General features: G+C 51.7%; 8 protein-coding genes across 8 annotated transcripts; 4 read left to right on the top strand and 4 right to left on the bottom strand.

The window, feature by feature from the left end:
• Positions 1 to 241: 241 nt before the first annotated feature.
• On the bottom strand, positions 242 to 2,395 carry A1O9_01042 (uncharacterized protein; the record flags this gene model as incomplete). The annotated part of the gene is made up of 1 exon (XM_013410202.1): positions 242 to 2,395. One exon carries the CDS (start codon positions 2,393 to 2,395, stop codon positions 242 to 244), a length of 2,154 nt encoding a protein of 717 aa, XP_013265656.1.
• Positions 2,396 to 3,717: 1,322 nt separating this feature from the next.
• On the bottom strand, positions 3,718 to 4,940 carry A1O9_01041 (uncharacterized protein; the record flags this gene model as incomplete). Its single annotated transcript, XM_013410201.1, has 6 exons — positions 3,718 to 4,018; positions 4,077 to 4,365; positions 4,429 to 4,580; positions 4,630 to 4,695; positions 4,747 to 4,795; positions 4,850 to 4,940. The coding sequence occupies 6 exons, from the start codon at positions 4,938 to 4,940 to the stop codon at positions 3,718 to 3,720; spliced, it is 948 nt and encodes a 315-aa protein (XP_013265655.1).
• Positions 4,941 to 5,963: 1,023 nt separating this feature from the next.
• Positions 5,964 to 6,746, top strand: A1O9_01040 (uncharacterized protein). The gene is made up of 2 exons (XM_013410200.1): positions 5,964 to 6,142; positions 6,212 to 6,746. Exon 2 carries the CDS (start codon positions 6,256 to 6,258, stop codon positions 6,496 to 6,498), a length of 243 nt encoding a protein of 80 aa, XP_013265654.1. The 5' UTR covers positions 5,964 to 6,142; positions 6,212 to 6,255; the 3' UTR covers positions 6,499 to 6,746.
• Positions 6,747 to 7,203: 457 nt separating this feature from the next.
• Positions 7,204 to 7,949, bottom strand: A1O9_01039 (uncharacterized protein; the record flags this gene model as incomplete). The annotated part of the gene is made up of 3 exons (XM_013410199.1): positions 7,204 to 7,497; positions 7,571 to 7,761; positions 7,871 to 7,949. The coding sequence occupies 3 exons, from the start codon at positions 7,947 to 7,949 to the stop codon at positions 7,204 to 7,206; spliced, it is 564 nt and encodes a 187-aa protein (XP_013265653.1).
• A 1,760-nt stretch (positions 7,950 to 9,709) lies between these two features.
• A1O9_01038 (uncharacterized protein) lies at positions 9,710 to 10,292 on the bottom strand (the record flags this gene model as incomplete). Its single annotated transcript, XM_013410198.1, has 2 exons — positions 9,710 to 10,046; positions 10,204 to 10,292. 2 exons carry the CDS (start codon positions 10,290 to 10,292, stop codon positions 9,710 to 9,712), a joined length of 426 nt encoding a protein of 141 aa, XP_013265652.1.
• Positions 10,293 to 12,822: 2,530 nt separating this feature from the next.
• On the top strand, positions 12,823 to 14,181 carry A1O9_01037 (salicylate hydroxylase; the record flags this gene model as incomplete). The annotated part of the gene is made up of 1 exon (XM_013410197.1): positions 12,823 to 14,181. One exon carries the CDS (start codon positions 12,823 to 12,825, stop codon positions 14,179 to 14,181), a length of 1,359 nt encoding a protein of 452 aa, XP_013265651.1.
• A 1,417-nt stretch (positions 14,182 to 15,598) lies between these two features.
• Positions 15,599 to 17,798, top strand: A1O9_01036 (uncharacterized protein; the record flags this gene model as incomplete). Its single annotated transcript, XM_013410196.1, has 2 exons — positions 15,599 to 17,019; positions 17,090 to 17,798. 2 exons carry the CDS (start codon positions 15,599 to 15,601, stop codon positions 17,796 to 17,798), a joined length of 2,130 nt encoding a protein of 709 aa, XP_013265650.1.
• A 627-nt stretch (positions 17,799 to 18,425) lies between these two features.
• On the top strand, positions 18,426 to 21,180 carry A1O9_01035 (uncharacterized protein; the record flags this gene model as incomplete). The annotated part of the gene is made up of 6 exons (XM_013410195.1): positions 18,426 to 18,757; positions 18,816 to 19,603; positions 19,659 to 20,001; positions 20,064 to 20,563; positions 20,623 to 20,844; positions 20,903 to 21,180. The coding sequence occupies 6 exons, from the start codon at positions 18,426 to 18,428 to the stop codon at positions 21,178 to 21,180; spliced, it is 2,463 nt and encodes an 820-aa protein (XP_013265649.1).
• Positions 21,181 to 21,217: the final 37 nt, after the last annotated feature.

Below are 21,217 nucleotides of genomic sequence, written 5' to 3'. Positions count from 1 at the left end.
CTTCCGGAAGTTTCCCCCCCCCCCGCCCCAAATCTACCTCGTAGAGCTATATGGCCAGCCAGACATCCTTCATCAAAACAATCCCACCCAGTCCAGGCCGGTCCAACCTTTTCCTTCGCCCAGGGTCGCGGCAGGCTCTATGAACATTCTAGTGAAGCGAGATCATGGACCCAAAAACGGCTGATAGATTCCAACGCTTGACAAAGTAGACCTATACACTGTACATAATGTGATGTGATGTTTACCCCCAGACCTCCTCCTCACTGGGCACAAGATCTGGGCCAGCATAATGCTTCTTGACAGTGTTGTTCTTCTTCCACTCTTTGTCCCTCTCCTTGTCCGACTTGTCCATTGTGACTTTCGTGATGTTGAGCTTCAGCCCTCCGATATTGATCCCGCCGACTTGCTTCTCGATCTTGCCACCGGCCGTGACGGCGGCCTGGTCCGCTTCCACATCTTTCGCGATGGCCTTGTATTCGTTGGCCACGTCGCCGTAGTAGCCCTTGCCGTCGGCGCCGTTGGCGGCACGGCCGTTCCACTCCTTGCGAGACTCGTAGTATGCGTCGTCGGTTTCGGTTTCGATGTCGGTTGCGTCGGTGTCTATGCCCGTGTCGTCGCCTGACGTCGGGGACCGATCTGGGTCGTGCTCGTCTGCACTGGAGTCCGATGCCGGATTCTCCAGTGGGACGAACCGGCCGTTTTGGAAGGCCAGTGGTGTCCCACGTCGGGAAATCGGGGTGAAGTCTTCTTGCGGAGTGGCGTGCCGTCGGATCGGGTCGACCGACACGGCTCGACGTGAGAAGTCCCCAGACAAGCGTCGTTTGTCGCCGGCACCACGCGAGGCGGCCCTCCGGCTCGTGGCTGATGGCGAGGCCGTTCGCCGCCCTAGGTCAAATTGATCACGAGACATGGCTCGTTTGTGATATGCAGTAGCAGAAGTCATGGATCTCGCATATCCAATGGGTGTTGCATCGCGTGGGCCGCGGTCGGCAGCTGGGTCAAGAATTTCCACGTGGCGGAAACTCCTCTCCACTGAATCGGCTCGTCGGTAATTTTGGTCCCCAACAGATTCAGATCTGCGTGGTTTTGGGTTGCGGGAGCGAGACCGAGAAGGTCGGCGATCATCGTCGTCACCTCCCCTTGATTCAGACCTGCGATGGGCGGGTTCACGACTCATTGCCCGTTTGATAGGTTCCACCGAGTGGCTTCGAAGGACAGGCTCCACCGATTGAGCTCGTCGAGAGGTCTCTCGAGAAGCAGAGCGTCGGCCTTCCATTCCACTCCTGGACTCGCTCCGTGGCTGATCAGCAGGACCCCGAGATGAAGCTCGCATGTATGCTACTTCGCCAATACCTGGTCCTCGCGAGGAAGGACGGGAGATGCCCGGGCCCCGTGACGCAGAGCGTGATGGACCCCTACTTCGAGGAAAGGGGTTGTCGAAATCAGAATCTGAAGTATCGATGGGACTTGTGATTCGAGAGGGTGGAGAAGATGCGGGATCTCTGAACTTCTCTAGGCGCTGGGTTAAAGTCTCCAGATCCGCAAGCTCATCGGCAATGGAGGGGGCTCTTGGAATAGAAGCGGCAATTCGAGCAGCAATTGGGGTATTATCCAACGGTGTATTGCCGGTGGATTCGCTCAGTTCATTATATTTCTCTTGCACGGGGCTCAACACTGAGACCGAAATGGCAGAGGCTGGTTGTGATTTGTTTTGGGGGACATTTGTCTGGATGTGAGGTAACCGAACAGGACCAAAAGATTTCTCAGGAAAGGCTGCCCTTGTGAAGAAGGTAGAGACATCGTCATAAACAGGAGATTGAGTGTGTACGATTGGAGACGTCGTCCGATATGGATCCACGAGATCGCGGGCTTCGACCGTGATAACTTCATCAATATTGGTCGAAATTGGTGGGAACAAATGGCGTGTCTCGGTGTTGGGGGCGCGTTCCGACTGGGCAGGTGTGGGATAGGTATAAGAAGGATAAATGTTCTCTGCAGATGGCCTCCTTTGTTGATGTGATTGTTGCGGTTGTTGAGCGGAGGGCCCGAGGGAGAAGGTTATGGTGATTTGGCCATCAACCTCCTTGATGACAGGGACACCAGCAAATTTCTGGTCCTCGACGGCTTGGAGGATATTCTCGATCTTTGTCCTGATGGAATCATGCCCCAATTCTGGAGAGTTGTTGACCAAAGTCTTTTGACTATCGGGACTTCCATGAGCCTGATAGGCGGCATGGATTTGGTCTTCCTCGAGATATTGCTGACTCCAACCACTACCATTGGGAGCAGTAATAGCGTTGTCACCCCATCGAGCGTGTAGTTGCTTCCCAGACTCTGACCGAGATCTCGACCGACGACGGCGGGTAGGAAGAAGTCCCTCCAGTACCGAAGTCATGGCTGGTTCGATCTGTGAGAGAAGGTCCCTCAGACAACGAAGCTGAGCAAGAATGAAAGGCCCAAAAGCCAGGATCCAGATAAAAAGGTCAGAGGATGGTGGGACAACGCGCCTGCGTCGAAGAAGGAGAAGTATATCAAAAGCACTGGCTATGACTTCAAGACTGGCGTAAGAGGAGCCGCGCCTTACACCAGAAACTGAAGGACAAGGCGGCTATGCGGCGTTGCAATCAAAGAAACAGACGAGAGAGAAACAATTGAAGATATATTTGATCTTGCAACAAGACAGACGAGAGGGCAAGTCTTCCTGGCATTCAAGAATGATGATAATAATAACAACAAGAGAAACAGGCTGCAGATTCGGCGGCAAGGCAGTTCAAGAGTGAAATTTCCATGAGAAGCGTCGTCCTTACCGGTTTCGCTGTCGCAGGTGGCACAACAATAGAAAGAGCACCTAACTAAGTACGCCTGCAGGCTTGAAGCCATGGGTGATTGTACGGAGGACCCAGAGGTGTGTCTGCAAGGGACAGAGAGAAACATTCGTGTTGTCCGCTATCCATTGGACCTTGTGATGCGAGGGCGTTTCATGGAAACAAATGATTGGGCCAGGTTGATTTGGATAGACATGGAGGGCCTGGGGACAGGCGTGGATAGAGAGCATGGAGCTGCAGGAGGAGGAGAGGGCGTTGGGTTAGCGGGCGTGTGGCACATGAGGATGTGACGAGGATAGACGAATTGAAGGTCCATCACCAATTCTGTAGGCGCCGGGCCTCACGGATCAAGTAAGGGAGGGACAACCAGGTCCACTACTCCGCCAATTCTTCTTTACCGATGGCGGATCGCTGGGTGCCTGATGCAGACTCGGCGCTTCCACTGGTACCTGGCTATTTTTACTTGTAGCCAATAGATCGTCACTATTCACGGGTGTCTCCATTCATGGCCCAAGACCATCACGAGTCCTGTAACTTGCTTATCTTGCATTGGAATCCAGAGTTGGGGTCACTGGGTAAGGTGCAATTCAGTCTCCTCGGCCTCGTATGGAGTAACTCCTTCAGGTTGGCCGCGTGGGAAATCTTGTCCCCGTTGACCATACAAGGCCCGAGATCGAACCACACCAACACTTGATCAAAACACCAGACATATGATTGAATTGCATGCGCGGGCGGCCTTGACACTGCCAGCGAAATATTATATAGACTAGGTACTTTGACTAAACGATTGGAAGCCGCAAGACGTCCGTTTCATCCTTCTGTTCTGTTCATCACCATTGAGTGCGTGTCTTCTGATCCTCTGCCGACACCTGGAATCATGTCAATTATTGGCTCATTGGTCACAAGTCCGAGGTACTGTCCGTATACTCACTTGAGTTCGATGAGTCCCTCCAGCCGCCAGAGCCTGCAACTTGCCCAGGAAAGATCCCTCTTCGTAATCATCAAAGTCGATGTCTTGATAACCCCGAGGGGCAAGGGAACGTGGTACTATGGCAAACGACCTACCAACGACTTTCGGATCAGCGATGATCCGTAACGCCGCCGCTGCCGCGTCTTCCACGGTTGCAAAGTCAACTCCAAGGTTATCGAGGTACTGAAGCACTGTGTCACTCATAATCTTGGTCCGAATGAACCTGGGGGCGTCAATGTCAGTCACTTGGCCCCATATTGCTGCGGTATCAAGGGACGAACCATGGACCGATGAAGTTGACTCGGATATTATGTGCATGTTCTGTTCTTCGGAGATCTCGCATCAACCCACGTAGGCCGAACTTAGAAGCGGTATACTGAAGTGCGCCTGGTAGATCAAGGTAGCCGGCGAGAGAGCCCTGCAAGATAAGATTTTGATCCAAGGCCTCCCCTTTGTTTGCTGCATGTTGTTTGCGGAAGTAGAATAGGGCCAGCTTGATGGTATATAGGACGCCAGTCAAGTTGACATTGAGTATGTTAAGTCGCGGTTCTTCAGGCTCGTCTAATTCGACTGGAGGTTAAGAAACAAGTCAGCCGAGATGGAATTCTGGATGGGATCTCCTCAACAGCATACGTTCATTCTGAAACACGGTATCAGCCCCGCTGATGCCAGCATTTGCGATAACAATGTCAATTCTCCCGCAAGGAGAGCTTGATAGGGCTGTCTTAAACGCAGCAAGCTGATCGGCCCAGCTAGTGACATTTGTCTTGACGAACTTGACCGACCTGTGAGGGACCGTCAGTGAGAGGCCTTCAGACTGATTCATCGGCATACCCGGAAAGCTCCTTCTCCAAATTTGAGCCGAATTCGTCATCGAGATCTGCAATCACGACAAAGGCACTTGAAACCGGTCAATAGATGCAAGTGACCGTCGGTCAACCCCTGGCTTACCCAGCCTTGGCTAAGGCTCGTGTATATGCTTCACCTATACCATTGGCACCTGAGATCAATCAGCATGGGAAGCATTATCCATGAATGGCTGTTTTGACAATACCGCCCGTGACAAGAGCAGTCTGCCCCTTTACCCGGCTGGTATCAACATCGACATCAGTATTGACAGCCCCAGAATTGACGTACGACCCCATTTTCTGATAACCAAACTCGTTCGAATGAAAGACTTGGCAGATTACTAGCTGATATTGGACACACTGTTGGTGTCTGGGAGTATCAGAGAACAAAGCTGTTATATGCTTCTGGCACGGTTGGTTTGATGAGTGTTCAGAACACGTCCGTGGAGAAGCGAGGCATTCAACAACTTGATATATTAGAACCGCCAACCTCTCTCCAACACCCAAGCACGATGTGGTATATGTATGTAGTCAGACTAGATGGAGGTAGGTGGAGTACCTCGGCCTACAGCTGGATTCAGTCCTACAGGTTGTGGCAATGAACAAATTCGTACCGGTTGGTGCCCATCAGTCACGATTGACTCATGAGGATTGAATCTCACCCCGAAAACGAGGGGGGGGCAAGGTGCCCCTCCCTCTCAGGATGACGGGCGGAGAGACCTGAGTCATCCGCACACTTAAGAGGATCCTCCTGATGTTGAAGCTGTGCTCCTGCTCGCAAATGTAGAGGGTCGACCTGCGTACTTCGTATTTCGAGTAGCCAAATACGAGCAGCGAGACCACGGGCCTTCTCTCGACGATTCGACGCTTCAATGGTCCTGTTCATTGCAAAACGCGGTTCTTGAGATGCGGGGGTGCGGGCTCTGAAAGATGCTCCTGCAAGCCTGCTCTCACTCTGCGAAGGACTTCTGATGGCTACTTTGCGATGTCGACGCAGTCCGATAATTAGAAGCAAAATGGATTAAAACAAGAGCTTCGGAGGGCAATGCTGCCTGATAATTAGTGGAGAGTGCAAATACCCCAGATTTGGATTTCGCGTCGTGGAGTTTCGGAACTCGCGTTCGACCTTTTACGGGGGAAGGAACTGTCCGAGTTCCAACTTCCAACCTGCGTGTCTCTGACCAACCCACGCGGACCTTCCATTGGAGACACTGTGACATAATCTATCACATTTCTGGCCCAACACCTCAATTTCAACCGTGAGCACGCAGAGATTTGATTTCAACCTGTTGTAGCCTCTAGCCTCTACCGCCCTCCAGCATGGCGCTCCTCTCCTCCCACCTCCTCCTTCGCACATACAGCCTGACACTGCTCACCATCTCCTTCTACCTACTCTTCTCGCCGTCCAAACTCCTCTCAGCAACCCCCGTATGGCTTCTCGGCGAGAGCATGGGCATCCGACCCGCGGGATACGCATACGATGACGCTTTTCCGCCGCAGTCCTCACTACCCATCCTCCCCGGCTCACGCCAGCGGAATGCACCTGCAGGCGGATTTCGTGCCCCGAGCCTGGCGGGCAGCGCAGCAGCCTCATTGCCTGCGGTGACGACCAATGGGGAGACGCAAAGCGAGCTTGAACTTTTGGCTCTCCTGGCACTGGTGGTGGCTGTCTACGCTGTGTTTCAGTTCGTCTTCGCCGGGGATCTGGCGTTGCTTCCGGCGCCGACGACGACAAGATCTCCGCCGTCTTCCGCCCTCGACATCTCCAAGCAGCAACAGCAACAGCAACAGCAACCATCATCTCGCTATGCAGAAGAGCTACACACGCTGCTCACCGCGCAATCGCGCTGGCTAACACTATCGGGTCTACGGATGCTAGGGTCTGCTGCAGTGGTGGCATGGATCTATATGTTTCATTCACACCGCTCCAGTCTGACCTCGAGCTCGTCGGATACCACCACGGGGATCTCGCTCCTGGCGAATCGAGTCACGTTCACGGTCGCTTTGTCTGATATGCTGTTCTGGGGCTACTTGTGGACCGTGCTGAAAGATGAAGGGAAACAAGTCGCTGCGAATATTGCCATGAGGAGGGAAGCTGAGGATGACGATGGCTAGGTAGGTAGCCAACCACCTGAATGAATCACGTATTTCCGAATGGGAGGCGGACACTGTGGTTACATTGGGCAGCCGTGTTTATAGAACTCGACTGTACGATGTAATCGTGGTACTCATTATAGAAACCAACCGGCTGGGTTTGGCATAGCATAGCGAGGCGACCGGAAAAGCAATTCTCTGCAGTTGACTGTACATACTTAGAGCCCTAATAGCACCACGAAAGCGAGCAAACACAGCTTCAGAGTTTGCGTAGTACAACCGTAGAAGGAGAAAAGGGCCCAGGATGTTCACTGCACCCCCAGTTCCGGAACAGATATATCATCGCTCTTTTGTGCACCAGGCTTTCAGCTGCACAACACAGCACAGCACAGCACCGTACTCCCAGCTCACCGTAAGATCTGGGCAAATCTGGATCAACATCGTCCAGCGCGCAATAAAAATCCATCTACAGGAACGCAGCAAGACCGAGCACAGCAGCTCCCACGGCACCCAGGCCCTGGACAGCAAGTCTGTCGCCAGCAGCGGGGGAAGAGGTGGCGGATGCGGCACTCGCGCTGGCGGCGCTGGAGGCAGTTGAGGCAACGCTCGATGCGGCGGAGGCGGCGCTGCTTGTGGCGGCTGCGGAGGAAGAGCCAGATGCAGTGGTCGAGGCGGTACCGGAGCCAGAGGTGGTGCTGCCGGTTGCGGCGGCGGTGCCGTTGCCGCTGGTAGAGGTGGATGAGCAGCCTGCTGATGCGGGCTGTTGGGTCAGAGCATTAGTTTGGGGCTGTACGTGACTGTGGACATGGACTCTCTGGGACAACACAACATACCAGAAGAGAACTTGCGCCGACGGGGTCACAGACGCCGTGAGCGTAGGCCAGTGCAGCTTGTTGATCGGCTGTGTCGCAGGCAGTAAAGACACAGCAGGCAATGCCCTCGATGAAGGATGGGGTGTTGCAGATGCATGATGGATCGGCGTTGCAGTTTGCCGGTAGAGAGTTGGTGATGCAGTCGGTCGCGCCTGTTTATAGATGATTCTTAGTGTTGGTCATTCCATACATGTGCCAAATACCGAGTGTGTGGTAATGTCATGGTCAGATACTGGACGTCGCGATAGTGAGGATACGTACACGATGGCAAGGTTGGTGCCGTCTGGGCCGACACCAGAACGGCGACGAGGGTTGTGGAGAGGAGGACTGATAGCTGCATCTTGTTGGGTGTTTACTTTTGGTGTGGATGCTCGGTAACCCGCGTTCTAAGGGGAGAAGATAGCGGGGAATGTGAGGTGAAGGATGGGATGAGATGAGATAATCAACAAGTGGCGATTGAATCTGTTACGGTTGAGTAGCAGGTAGAGACTTGAGAGCGGAGGTGAGGGATGGGATGGAAGAGAGGAAGGAATGGTATGAGAAGGACGAAAAGGATAAATAGAGTGAACTTTCCTAAGGTATCATGGTCCCATGGCCAGCCTGCACTATGCACATCCACGCATGGCCCATGCAAGCCACGATCTGGAAGTGTCCCGAGTTGCGAAGATACTGTACGAGTAGTGGAGGACCAGCGCGATGGACGGGCCACTTTTTAGTCTAGTATCGACTTCTCTAAGATCGAGCCCAAGCCTGCACCAGTCTAGACTCCAAGATACTCGTAGAATGGATGGTTGCCGGCTGATGACTCTTGATCCGCCCTGGAAATCGACAACCCTATTGGGTGAGACTGACTTACGAGTATACGAGTAGTATTAGCCGTGAATTATGATATAACGGCGTAACTTGTTGACTAACTGAGATCTGGGCATGGCCGCTATTAGGAAGGAATCGGCCGTAAACGAATGTAGGTAGTATGCCAAGCATGCCACGGAGCTAAAATCACATACTCGTACAGACACAGGCACCCACACGAGCCCAGGCTCAACCGCCCATTGGACTCGTTGGTTCTCATACAGTTGGATTGCTGGATGGTCTGACTTTTTCCATCTCGGAGGATGTAAATGCGGGAGAGGGGTTTGAGGGACGACAATAAGGACTCCAGGCCCCAGCAGACTCGACAGATTGCGGAGCGCTGAAGACTACCTTGAACTATCTACCTTTGTGCCCACTATCTACCGGTAGTTAGTTACTGGATACTTCCTGGCTAATTCCTGGGTGCCTATCCTAGGTATCATCCCAAGCCACAACGTGAACCAGATCTCCAACGAAGACCAGCTTCACAGCTCATCAGTAGAGTGATGACAATCAGCGAAGGTCCCAAACGATTTCTATCAACATCCTTGCTCCTTTATGCCTCTGTCTGCTCCACCACGCTATGCAGATTCCAGAATCAAGACATCCTCAGCTGTATCAATTCAGACTATGGAAAGAGATATAAAGTTCTATTTTTTTCCTTTGCAGTATCCAACTAATCTCCTTCCTGTCTTTGCACTGTCCAACAATACGTGTAATTATGCTTTGACATTTGCAGCACCATGTTCCTCTACTCTCAACCACATGTCCTTCTGCACCCGAGAGATTGTAAATACTGCCAATTGGCTTGGTTGGATCCATGAAACTGAAATCGAACCTCCGCATCAGTTCAAACATCGTCTCGGGCAGCTCGATCCTCGCAATCTTCTCGCCCATACACTGGTATTGGCCATAACCGAAGACCATATCATGAGACTGCTCCCTCCTCGCAAGCTTTTCTGGATCAGCTTCGAGCCAGCACATTGACATGGAAGCAACCTCCTATCGGCCATCCGTGAAAACAACTTGGTTAAGCCAGTCTCTGATGGCATCATTGACAGCCTTGGGATTCTCCCACAGAGCCCAATGATCGGCATCTACAACCATTATACGGTGCCTCTTGCAGAATTGTTTCGATGCCTCACACATCGCTGGCGTGAGTATTCGGTCCCTCTCAGTTGCGACATAAAGGATGTCCTGGTCGATGCCAAGATCCGGGTTCAATGTTCCGTCCGGTCGCTCCAAAAATTATTCATATTCGGTCGAGAAATTCAAGTCTCTTATTCTGTACCAATTATCAGGCCCGCGTATGCCATTACGAGCATACTCGCCTGCGTAGTAGTCCAATTCACGTGATGTGAAAAGTGCTGTAGCACCTAGTTTGAGAAGGTTCTCAAACTGCATGCCGTGCTCTGGCGTGAAACCAACCTCGCCATTAGGGCCACGAGGGAATCCAAAGCATCCGTTGAGAAAAGCTCGTAGCTCAGATTTGGACTGGATATGCTCTTCTAGCTCTCCAGACGCCAGATGTTCCATGTACGCAAAGTTTGGCAGTGTCTTTGCAAGAAGGCGAATAGGCGTGTAGCTTGATTCAATCGGAAAATAAGGCGTCGAGGCGGAAAACACCTGCGTAACCAGCTTCGGCTGATATTGGGCACATCTTTGCACTACCAGGCCGCCCCCAGAAACACAACCTGTCAGTGATCTCCCTCCATTTCGAAAAATCGAAGTTGAGATCTTACCAGTCATGCCCGCCCAAAATGATGTTGCTTACTCCCAATTGCCGAGCTAACTCAGCAATGTCATCGGAAGCCCGTCGAAAAGTGTACATGTTGATTGAAAATGGAGAATCCTCAAGCACACGTCAGCTAGTTCAGCAAGCAATGCCAAGCGGCTGATCTTCTGAGCGTAGACTCACTGTTCGACCAGATCTAATGCAATCGATGGCAACCACGCGAAGTCGCAATTCCAGCAACATAAGGATCTGGTTTTTCCATCTTGCAGACGGGCCCCTGAGGATCAATTGTTTATATAAATGGTATATAAACTAGCGCAGAGACCACAGAGTGGCAGGAGACAGAGACTAAAAGACCTCAATCATCGTCCTCAGTCACGCGCGCAAGTAGCCGAGTACAGATATCTTAGATAACAGTTCCTGACCAAAACACTCCCAACAACCTCAACTTTACGAATTGGCGGCCATCGTTCAACGAGAAATGCCATGTTGAACCCCGGTCGCTTGAGCAGTGATATCTGTGACAGAATCGCTAGTTGATCAACGGCCCCAGCAACAGCGACAGTGAGGCCGTCGAAGGTGGCGCAGTCGCCCCTGGGCTCCCAGTCGTGGAAAAAGAGCAACAAAAGATCACTCTACAGCCAAATATATGGAAAAAGAACAAGCAGCATCAGGTAGAGAATCAGAGACTTTCGTGCCGTCCATTTGAGTGCCCGTTGCAATACAACTCGTCAGGATCTAACTTTCCAGGACCTTAGTGAAGAGGTGTCAGGGGATGGAAACTGCTTGACTTTGCTTGACAGGCTTTCTGAAGACAGACCAAGTGTAAGCAAGAAGGCGTTAGCGAACTTTCCCATGGCGTTCGGGGGGCTATTCTGGGCGTCAGGCATCTTTGAGCGCTTCGCCGAATCTCAATTGCGAGTCGTGACTGATGCAAGGACATAAGAGGAACTGAAATGGGGTAGAGTGCCATCTAATTGCGTCTCTGCCTATCTTTCTCGATCCAAGCCATCACATCAGCAGCTGCACCTTGCTTTCTACTGGCAAGAATCGCTTTGCCTTGGGGGCCAGTGCCGTTCAGTAACTGAACTTTCCTCCAGTTGTCCATGTCTGCGACTTCAAGAGTGGTACCCGGGGGATATCTCTCATTCAAACACACAGCAAGCATAGCTCTGGCCACTTCCTCTGGAGGGAGCATATAGTCTTTCCAAAAGCTTCTATGAGACTACCAGTCGAGTCAGCCAAAAATTCACAGCAGCTCTCGGAGACGGCTCACAGGTTCATATATTCCGGCTCCTGGACAGACGATGTACGGCACGCCACCGAAAGTCACCTCAAACACATCGAAAACCTTGTCCAATTCTGTCTACTTTGAGACGTCAGATTGGTAGAAGATAACCCTCGCGTCCGAATCTTCGTACGTAATCGATTCTATCTACGCAATAGCCTCTTTGTGAAGAGCCACGTCCATGATGAGGACATTGCAACCTTCCCGGTGGAGCGCTTTAGCAAAAGCAAGGTTGATACCTAACCATTGTTAATCCGCATCCGCTTGCAACAGGTCGTCACAGTAGGACATGTCATCTTACCCGAACCTGCACCTGGGAAGTTGAAGATCTAAGATCATCTTCATACTGTTGAAGGCGACGATCTTACTCACGGGGGTTGTTGTAGTCAGAGACTGAATGGTATCTATTGGCGAACAGCTGCCAAGTAATCGCCTTTCGCCAAGGCGATCCCTGTTTCATTTATTCGCATCTCGCGCCGTTCGTGCTTCGTCCGGAACAGGGTGTCTTTCGAATTCGGCCCGATACTTTCTGCTTTCTTTTCCCACCCAAACGAGAAGTGGCAGTGTCAATATTCGGTAATGGCAGTTGCGGCCTTCAGCTCCTATCTATGGCCCGAAGGAAAAAGCGATAGCCATATAGACTATCTAGGTAAGTATTCAAGTACTAACCGGCTAGTAAGATGCATGTTCGGTTGTTATGGCGATCCCAGTAACTCCAAGACGTGCAGCTGGTGACAAAGATAATGTTCAGGATACATCTCTCAACTTCAAGTTCTTCGTCCCATACAGTACTTGATCCCCTCTTCCGCCTAGTTCACAATACAGCTAGATGATCAATATGGTTCATCACGTCAAGCTGTTGGTTCATTATCTCCATGATTCATACACCCATTATTCTCCAATTTCCTCCCTTCTGAGACATCTCAGAATCCGGAAGCTTCCGATGTAAGTGGTCCATACACATTCGGAATGCAGCCCTCAGGAACGGATGGCCCGAACATCGCCGTCTGGAAGACCATCAGGCTGTCAGTCTATCATCCATGCTGAAATAGAACGACGTACTTGATGTGATACCTTATCCGCGGCCGTGCGGAAGATCCGGGCGTCCAGGGCAGCTTCGCTCGCCCGGTGTCGCGTCCCTCGTCTCACACCAGCACTTCCAGATATAGCAAGAGGATGGCTGACAGGACTTGATTCAAATTTTCAGTGGAGATTGTTGTCAGAGTATATCCTCATCTCTACTCCAGAAAGAAAGGATACACTACTCTTCAGTCGGTTCACTCATAAAGCTCTTGTTTCTATACAGGGCGAAACTCTCGCCTACCACTGCCTTTCACCATGGAAGGTTACCTCCCGGCCACCCCCTGTGGTCTCAGCAAAGACGCAGCACGCCCACTTCGTGTCATCATCTGCGGTGGAGGGCTCGGAGGGCTCGGTGCTGCCATTGCGCTGCGACACAAAGGCCATGAGGTGATCGTGCTGGAGAGCGCAGTGGCTCTTAGCGAGATCGGTGCAGGCATCCAGATTCCTCCAAACAGCACGCGAATCCTCCACGCCTACTACGACTTGGGCGAAAAGCTGCGGGAGAAAGTGGCGTGGCCGCGCAACATCTCTATCAAGAGATACGCGACAGGAACCATTCTAGGAAGGACACCTCTCCATCCTCACCTCTCGAAGAAGTATGGCTACCCCTACTGGCTGATCCATCGTGCCGACTACCAGCGCATTCTATACGAGGAGGCCGTCGCCCTAGGAGCACAAGTCATTCTGGCCACCTGCGTGGCTTCGATCAACCCGGATAAACCCTCGGTGACCACCTTGGATGGGTCTGAGTATCTCGGCGACGTCATCGTTGGCGCGGATGGCATCCGCTCCAAGGTTCGCGAGTTCGTCCTCACCAATCAAAATGCCGTCCAACCGAATCCAACAGCCAACTGTGCATACCGCGCAACCATTCCTGCAGAGCTCATGTCCGCCGATCCCGACACTGCGAAGCTCATGACAGATCCTAACTCGAACGCCTGGATCGGCCACAATCGACACGTCATGGCCTATCCCATCCGCCAGGGCGCCCTGTACAACCTCGTCATGTGCCATCCGGGTCAGGCAAAACCTGGAGTATGGAACGAGCCCGGAGATGTGCAACAAATGCGAGAGACGTACGCCACATTTGACCCACTGATTCGCAAGGTCATTGACAAAGCCACAGCCTGTCTGCGTTGGACCCTCGCCGAGCTGCCACCCTTGCCAACTTGGCTCAGTCAGTCCGGGAAGGTGGTGTTGATCGGCGATGCCGCCCACGCGATGGTCCCCTTCCTAGCTCAAGGTGCCAGCATGTCCATCGAAGACGGACCCGCTCTTGCCGAGTGCCTCAGTCGGGTCAAGGAGATCGAAGACATCCCAAAGTACCTCCGAGTGTTTGAAGAACTCCGGCGGCCGCGTTGCGAGAAGATGCAGCTGTACTCCAGGCAAAATGGCCAGATGTGGCATCTCCGTGACGGACCAGAGCAAGAAGAACGCGACAGGGGTTTCGAGAGAGACAACTTCGCTGAAGCGAAAAGTGAGTCGTCACAGCAGCAGGGCGAAACCGTCAATCCGTGGTCCGACCACAGCTTTCAACCGTGGTTATTCGGTTACGATGTCGTCATGGATGCCAGGAAAGTCCTGGACAAGTTCGACCGGAAACAACGGCCATAATGCAGAGCCAAGATATAAAAGAGTAGCTGGCAGCACCAGGTTGTGCGTTCCAGGAAACGCTGCTGGTACTGTTTGGTACGAAGACCTATCCTTGTTTGTCTTGTATCTTCCCATCCCCAGCATATTCGACTACGAAACTATATGTAACAGCTGTTAAGCATGGCATGCACTAAAGCAGACATGCCCCTCATGGCTATGCCTATTGCGCCATATCTATCTCTTGACCCGAAGAGGTGGACTGAAAAAAGCTGCATCGAATTTTCAATGCTTGCGAGCAGGGGCCTGCCTCCCAGGCTGCCTCCGTGATAATGAAGTTTTGAATGTGTATCATACAGGCCAGAGTCCAAAACATCAGCTTTGGCCCTCGCAACAAATGGTTCTTAGGCAAGATTGAGAAGTCCTGCTTAGAGAGATACCCTCGGATTTCGATACTGACACTAGAGCACGCTGAGGCCATCCGAGTCCTGCTCCATGATAGGACCTTGCGCATCCTAGAGCTGAATTGACTTTCCCACTTGTCGTAAACCAGGAACTGTACGAAAATCTTACCTCCGGAAGTGATCCGAAAGCTGCCCGGTCGCTCCCCGGGCGTATAGGACGTGCTCCGCCCTCCCCATTTTCAACAACAATAGTGATCAGATGTAAACAAATGTGAGGGGGATCGTCGTTCCTGCTGCATAGTAAAATGGTCGGCGATATTGGGACTCTTGTCGGACTAAGCTAACGTGGTCTGCTGGGGAAGCGCAGCTGTGAAAGATGGCAAAGAGCGGCTTTTCTTAGCAGAAGGGTATTTTCACCTTCCCCAGCTTTCATGAGCTGGTGATCGTAGGCTGTAGTTTTGAAACCAAAGCCCCCCGCTTTCTTTTGATCATATGTCCCTCCAGTTCCAGATTTTTGGAAGGCCTAGTGTGGTTTTCGTGCTGATGATATTTCCTCACCTCGTACAACACCGCTTCTCGATCCAAAGTCAGGGACATACGGTGTTGATCAAATGCCATCATCGACCATGGGGGCGATGGATGCTCCAAGGTCAAAGAGGCACAAAGTTGCAATTGCATGCGATCCCTGTCGAAGCCGAAAGGTAGTCGCTCACCCATTGCTCATCCAATCCCTCGTAATGATGCTGAAGTTTGACTACAGGTCAAATGTGATGGTCTTGAACCAGGTAAACCTCGAACTGTTCTTGTTACTCCGCAGTGCGGCTCATAGAGTACTTTGCAAGCACATACTAACTTCTCCAGTCTGCGGACCGTGTTTTAAACGAGTTGGAAGCGGCTCAGCATGTTCTTGGGATTCAAGCGCTACGGCACGAGTGGGCAATCCGCAGATAACCTCAGATCAGGTCAAATGGCTTTACGACAGATTCAGACTAGTCGAACAGCAGCAGCACAAACAGATCATAACACATGGTCAACCAATGCAGCCCGCTGGAATCGAGGCCGCGCTGCTGTCTGAATCAGCCATAAATAACGACTCATACTCAAACTCGCCCAAAACTCACATCCAGTATTCAACTGTTTCCCCTCCCGGCAATCAAGGCTCATCGCGTATCTACCGTGGGCCTGAGTCACTCTCGCAGCCAAGGGATCGGGTTCCCAGCGGTGGGGCCTTGACTCAAGGAAGTGCTCAGCAGCAAGGCTCGTCTGGAGGTGAATCCGAGACCGTGCCCTCCCGCTGTCGATCTGTCCATGCTATCATAGGCGTGATCCAGTATGAGGACAGCAAAGAAGGCTTTTTTGGTAACACTAGTGCTGGTACCTTCATGCAAAGCGTGAAGCGAATAGTCGAACAGAAATATAAAAGCTGTACGCATGGAATGTCGCCTGATATCGGACGAGCTCACAATCATCTGCCGCCCCTCATTCCTGACCGCAAGTCCAAACACAAGCAGATCGAATATGTCCTGCCGACGCGGAAAAAGGCAGACAGGTTGATGGACTTGTATTGGAAATACGTGCATATTCTCTACCCACATCTGGACAAGGAACAAACCCAGAAAAATTACGAACAAATCTGGAATGGCTGTGACGACAACTCTGTGTCGGACGAACAATCATTGCTGTGCCTACTCAATATCATCTTTGCGTTGTCTAGCCAAATCGACACGCAGATAGCATTCGAAGACCGGGGATCCGTAGCAGCCATGTACTACGATAGAGCGTATGAACTCATGGATATCAGGGACACAGGGTCGATCCGTGCCGTGCAGTCTTTTCTTCTTCTGGGACAATACTTCCAAAGCACCAACGAGCCCCATCCCTGTTGGATCTTTGTCGGACTAGGCATCCGCACGGCACAGAGTCTTGGGCTGCACCAGGCGGAAACAAGCCAACGTGTCCCTGATGTGCGTACCAGAGAAATCTTGCGCAGAGTCTGGCATGGATGCATCCTCATGGATCGTATACTTTCCATGACCTACGGTCGGCCGTGCTCGATAGGCCCCAATGCAACAAACTCTGTACCCCTGCCGCGGCCGATGGATCAGGAATATGTCCCCGTGGGGGTCGATCTGCGATACGCAAGCCGAGGAACAGAGGGCCGACCGTCGTTTGTGGACTTCTACATCCTCTCTTTAAAACTATACGATTTCTTGGATGATGTCCTCTTCAACTATCATACAGTCGAAACGCCAAATGATCAGCAACCGAGAGATGCCCTTCAAAATGCTCATCTTGGCCAATGCTCAACTGAAAGAATTACGGCCGTGTTTGAGCTTGAGCGCCGGCTTTCTAAGTGGGAAGCTAGTATTCCAGAGCATTTGCGGATTCACAAGCGCCCAGCAGGAGCAGTCGGCGTCGAAGCCATCCTCTATCGCCAAGCTGTGGTTCTGCACCAAAGGTAAGCTACTCTCATGGCGCTTTATCAGATGATTTTACAAGCTAAGAGTAGCTGATGGGATTATTTTTAGGCACATTTATGTCCGCCTTCTACTGTTGCGGCCGATCTTGTCGACTGTCATCGGCAGCGAACGATACGACGAAAAACCGTCAACTCTATTTGGGGGTTTGTTGGCCGATCGGATCTTGCTCCAATGTGCCGTGGAGTGCGTCCACGCCGCGCAGGCAGCCATTGACGTTGTCTATGCGGAGGAAGCAACACTGAACGAAGGGTCTTACTATCTCTCTGCCTGGTGGTATAACGTGTTGTTCCTGTACACTTCCGCCACGATCCTCATCGCCGCCCGCCTCAGCCCAGATATCCTCACCGAAATCCCCGAGAGAAAGATCCTGGAAAGTTGGCACAAGGCGATAGGGATCCTTGAAGGATATTGCGCCTTCAGTACTTCGATACAGCGGCTTGTCACGACTCTGGGGCTGCTTTCCAACGCCGTTCCCCAGCGATACTCGCGTTTGCGACAGCAACAACCCATCAGGCAGCCGGAGAAGATCACGTCATCGTCGATGACCCCCGTGTCGATGTCAGCAGCGCTCTGGCGCCCTAGTGATGTCACTAGCATTCCGGCAACTTCGCTTGGACAGGAAGTCACTGTGGACTTCCTCTGTGAGGCGGGAGGAGAGCTTGACAAGACACTCATGGCCGGATCTTTGCTGGACTTTGACAATGTATTCGATCCAAACGACTTGTCCTGGCTCTTGACCGTGCCATTCAATAGCTAAGAATGATGGGGTCACAATTTCTAGAGCAACAGATTCGCTTCATTGCAATCGACTTCTCCACGATGGATTAACCATGCTATGGAGAGCGGCGTATTGATAGCAGATGTTGTGAGGTTTAAGCTTCCATGTGGCACATTTCTTGATACTTTCGTTGTTCCCGTGCAATTATGCTGCTTTACCCCGGTCTTTAAGGGTGATAGCAGGCCCCGCGGAGAGGAAACGGCTGCGTGTCGAACGGAGCTGCACTTCTCCCCGCGTCTCCGTGTTCTCCGTGCTATGCTGTCGAGCGGAGGTTCTGAGCATCCTCCTCCGACTCTCACTAGAGACCTCCTTCATGTTCCCCAGTCGTGGCCCAGCACATGTGGACATACCTTGCATGCGTTATGATACTGGCCAAACAGCATATGACGAATTATTAAGACGTAGAGCCAGCCCGATCAGATATTAGTCCCGTCTCCGCACGGTTCGTGTCCTTGGCCCGTTTGCCAAGTCTTTTCCGAACCGCTCCGAAGGACCTCCAAGCCGAGGAATGGTCGAATTGTATCCTCTTCGTCATTGCATACCTAGGTATGTTACCTTTGCATAAGGCTAGTTTCTGCAGCTAGGACATCCAATGCTGCCCATACCATGATGCGAAGACAGGTCCAGAGACCTACAGGGCGAAAAGGAGACTCATCAATGATCGATTGCCAGAACCAGACTCGTGCCAGGCCCGAGCTCTCTACAGTTGAAGAGCCCGAAAGCAAAAGGCGACGAGTCGCCCTTGCCTGTAACGTGTGCCGCGGGCGAAAATCTCGTGTAAGTTGCGTCTACCTAAATGAAAAGTTACTGGACCACGTCTTACCTACTAATTCCAAGTGTGATGGCAAACGTCCCAGTTGCTCGCTGTGCATCGAGTTGGGCTTCGAGTGCCAGTATCAGCAAGGAGCTGGGTTTCAAAATGTCATCATTGGCAAAGAGTAAGGGTGCCGGGGGTGGAAAATAGCCAATGCGACGTTTTGCTGATAATGCTTACAGCTATCTGAGCTCGATTGAAGACCGCTTGAGGCTGGTCGAAGGTCGCCTGTCCTATCTCGAAAATGGCACAAACAATGTCAGTCAAGGGCTCACCGCTGTGGGAACCTCGCCGAGCCCCAGAAACCAACTTCAGAGACAGTCTGAGACTGCAAGCTTGCAACGAGAGGAGTTGCAAGATACCGGGGTGGCGGAGGATTCAATTGATGCGATGGGCGTGGTCACCTTTGCTCAGGAAGAAGACTGTGCCTTCTTCGGACCTTCATCGAACATTGCCCTTCTTAGACAAGTCTCTGCGGCTATAGCACACCTTAGCCATGAGTCACAGCCGTGGCGGCCGTCGCCTACCGAAGGAAACTCTGCTGCTGACGTTGCAGGAAGCTTCTTAAACACGACCCGGCCGTCCTCGCCTGTCCACATGCCGTCCGAGTTCAGAAAGGAAAACATCGATGTATTTGCTATTCCCACGCGAGACAATTGTCGAAAGCTATTACGTTGGTTCTTTGGGAACCCAAACTATATGTATCCCTACATCCACGGATCAAGCTTCATGAGTACATTTGAAGACGCGGAGAGGAGCAGATTTAAAGGAGTTCGAAGAATCTGGCTTGCACTCTTGAACATAATCTTTGCACTCGCTCGGGTTCATGCGCGGCAGCTCACCGTGGCTCACGAAAATATGCCTTCAGTCGAGATGGGGCCAATCGCAGAATCACAGGTTTATTATCAAAGAGCGTCTGCCCTGTTTAACGAGAACATGATAGGCAATACGGGAACCAGCATAGAAGTTGGTACGTTAGCCAGTCATCGGGACGCATCAACCTGCAAAATGCTAACAATAAATAGTTCAGTTTCTCCTGTTAATCGGATCGTACTTACAGTCCACTCAGCAGTCGACCCAAACGTGGAAGATGCACGGTCTTGCCGTCAGGGCCGCCTTCCAGCTTGGGTTACACTCTCGGGACCTAGGCAAGCTATTTTCTCCCCTCGAACAGGAAATCCGCAAGAGGGCTTGGTTTGGTTGCATCATCAACGAGACATTGTTGAGCATGACGTATGGGCGGCCACCATCAATCCCAGAAAATTACGTGCAGCTTGATTTGCCTGTAGAGTTTTCAACCCTGGACGGAGGACAGGGCGGAATGGAGTCGGATGAGTCCTTAAGCATCGGGTTCTTTGTCGGCACCATGTAAGTGTTTCCACCTCCCTGACCTCATCAGACTTTCCAGAAAGCTCACCCTACTGCGTTAGCACTATTTATAAGGTGTTACAAGAAATCATTGACACCCTCTATGGGCAAAACTTGGCTTGTTCCCTGCCAATAAACGATGTGGACACTGTATCCAGGGTCTACCAGATTGAGAATCGGCTCTCACAGTGGCAACAGCAACTACCAACGGAGATGAAACTGGTCGATGCTAAAGAAGTTTTCACTCAAGACTTTCCACCAGCAGATGCTTCGGCAGAGGACAAATGGCAGCGGCTACGGCTACGGCTTGTTCTAACTTTGCGCTACATCAACATTCGCATTCTCCTCCACCGACCAGTCATGGTCAAATTTCTGGAGGAGCTGCGACATCCAAACACTGGTTCCCACTCGCCAATCTTGCTTCAGATCGGAACCGCGAATGTCCAGATCGCCGCAAAGTCCAGCATGGAACTCATATATCTTGTGCAAAATGCGCTTAGATATGCCAACGGCCATTCAAAATGGGGGCTCTTGGGTGCGTGGTGGTATTCTTTATATTATAGTAAGGCTTTGGTTCTCCGCCAGAGATCTAACCTCAGATGGCGCTGATTATTTTTTTAGCATTTAACGCAGCTTTAGTAGTGGGCGCTTGCATCCTGATCCAGGTCGAACAAAAAGGACTCACGGCGCAACCGATTATCCATTTCTCTGAATCCACTCAGGATATGAGTGACCATCTCGGGATGGCGATCGAGGCACTTAGAGGTTTGGATGAAGATAATCGTATGGTTGCACGCTGTCGAGACTACCTTGAACAATTCGTGCAGATCATTCGAAGCCTAGGTGAGCTATCGAGAGTCGTGGTGAACTTTTGTTTGCTAATTTTTTCGTTCTTCCTCAGCGATTGGGCAGGGCCTCTTACCACAGCCTACCGACTGGCATGTCCCAGATCCGCCCAATGCTGGAACGCTAGAGCTCCTGCCCTACTACGACGACTACCATTTGCTCCAGACATCAACAATGGGGGTGACTTATGGAGTCGGACAAAATCATCATTCTCCGTTCGGTATGGAAATGGGTCAATTCTTGCTCGACAACGATCTCAACGGCATGAATTATCACTCATTTGCTTATAACCGAGCTACAGCACCCGAGGGTCGGATTCATGGTCCGGCATGACGGTTTTTACCTGCAGTCTATACCGACCCACGATTAC

The sequence above is a fragment of the Exophiala aquamarina genome (assembly GCF_000709125.1).
Source record: "Exophiala aquamarina CBS 119918 chromosome Unknown aczIA-supercont1.1, whole genome shotgun sequence".
Lineage (NCBI taxonomy): Eukaryota > Fungi > Ascomycota > Eurotiomycetes > Chaetothyriales > Herpotrichiellaceae > Exophiala > Exophiala aquamarina.
The sequence above is the reverse complement of the archived record's forward strand: the minus strand, read 5'-3'. Positions and strand labels throughout refer to the sequence as shown.

Bases quoted from the DNA above. Each gene is read 5' to 3' on its own strand.
- A1O9_01040 (XM_013410200.1), top strand. From the start codon at position 6,256: ATGGGGAGACGCAAAGCGAGCTTGAACTTTTGGCTCTCCTGGCACTGG.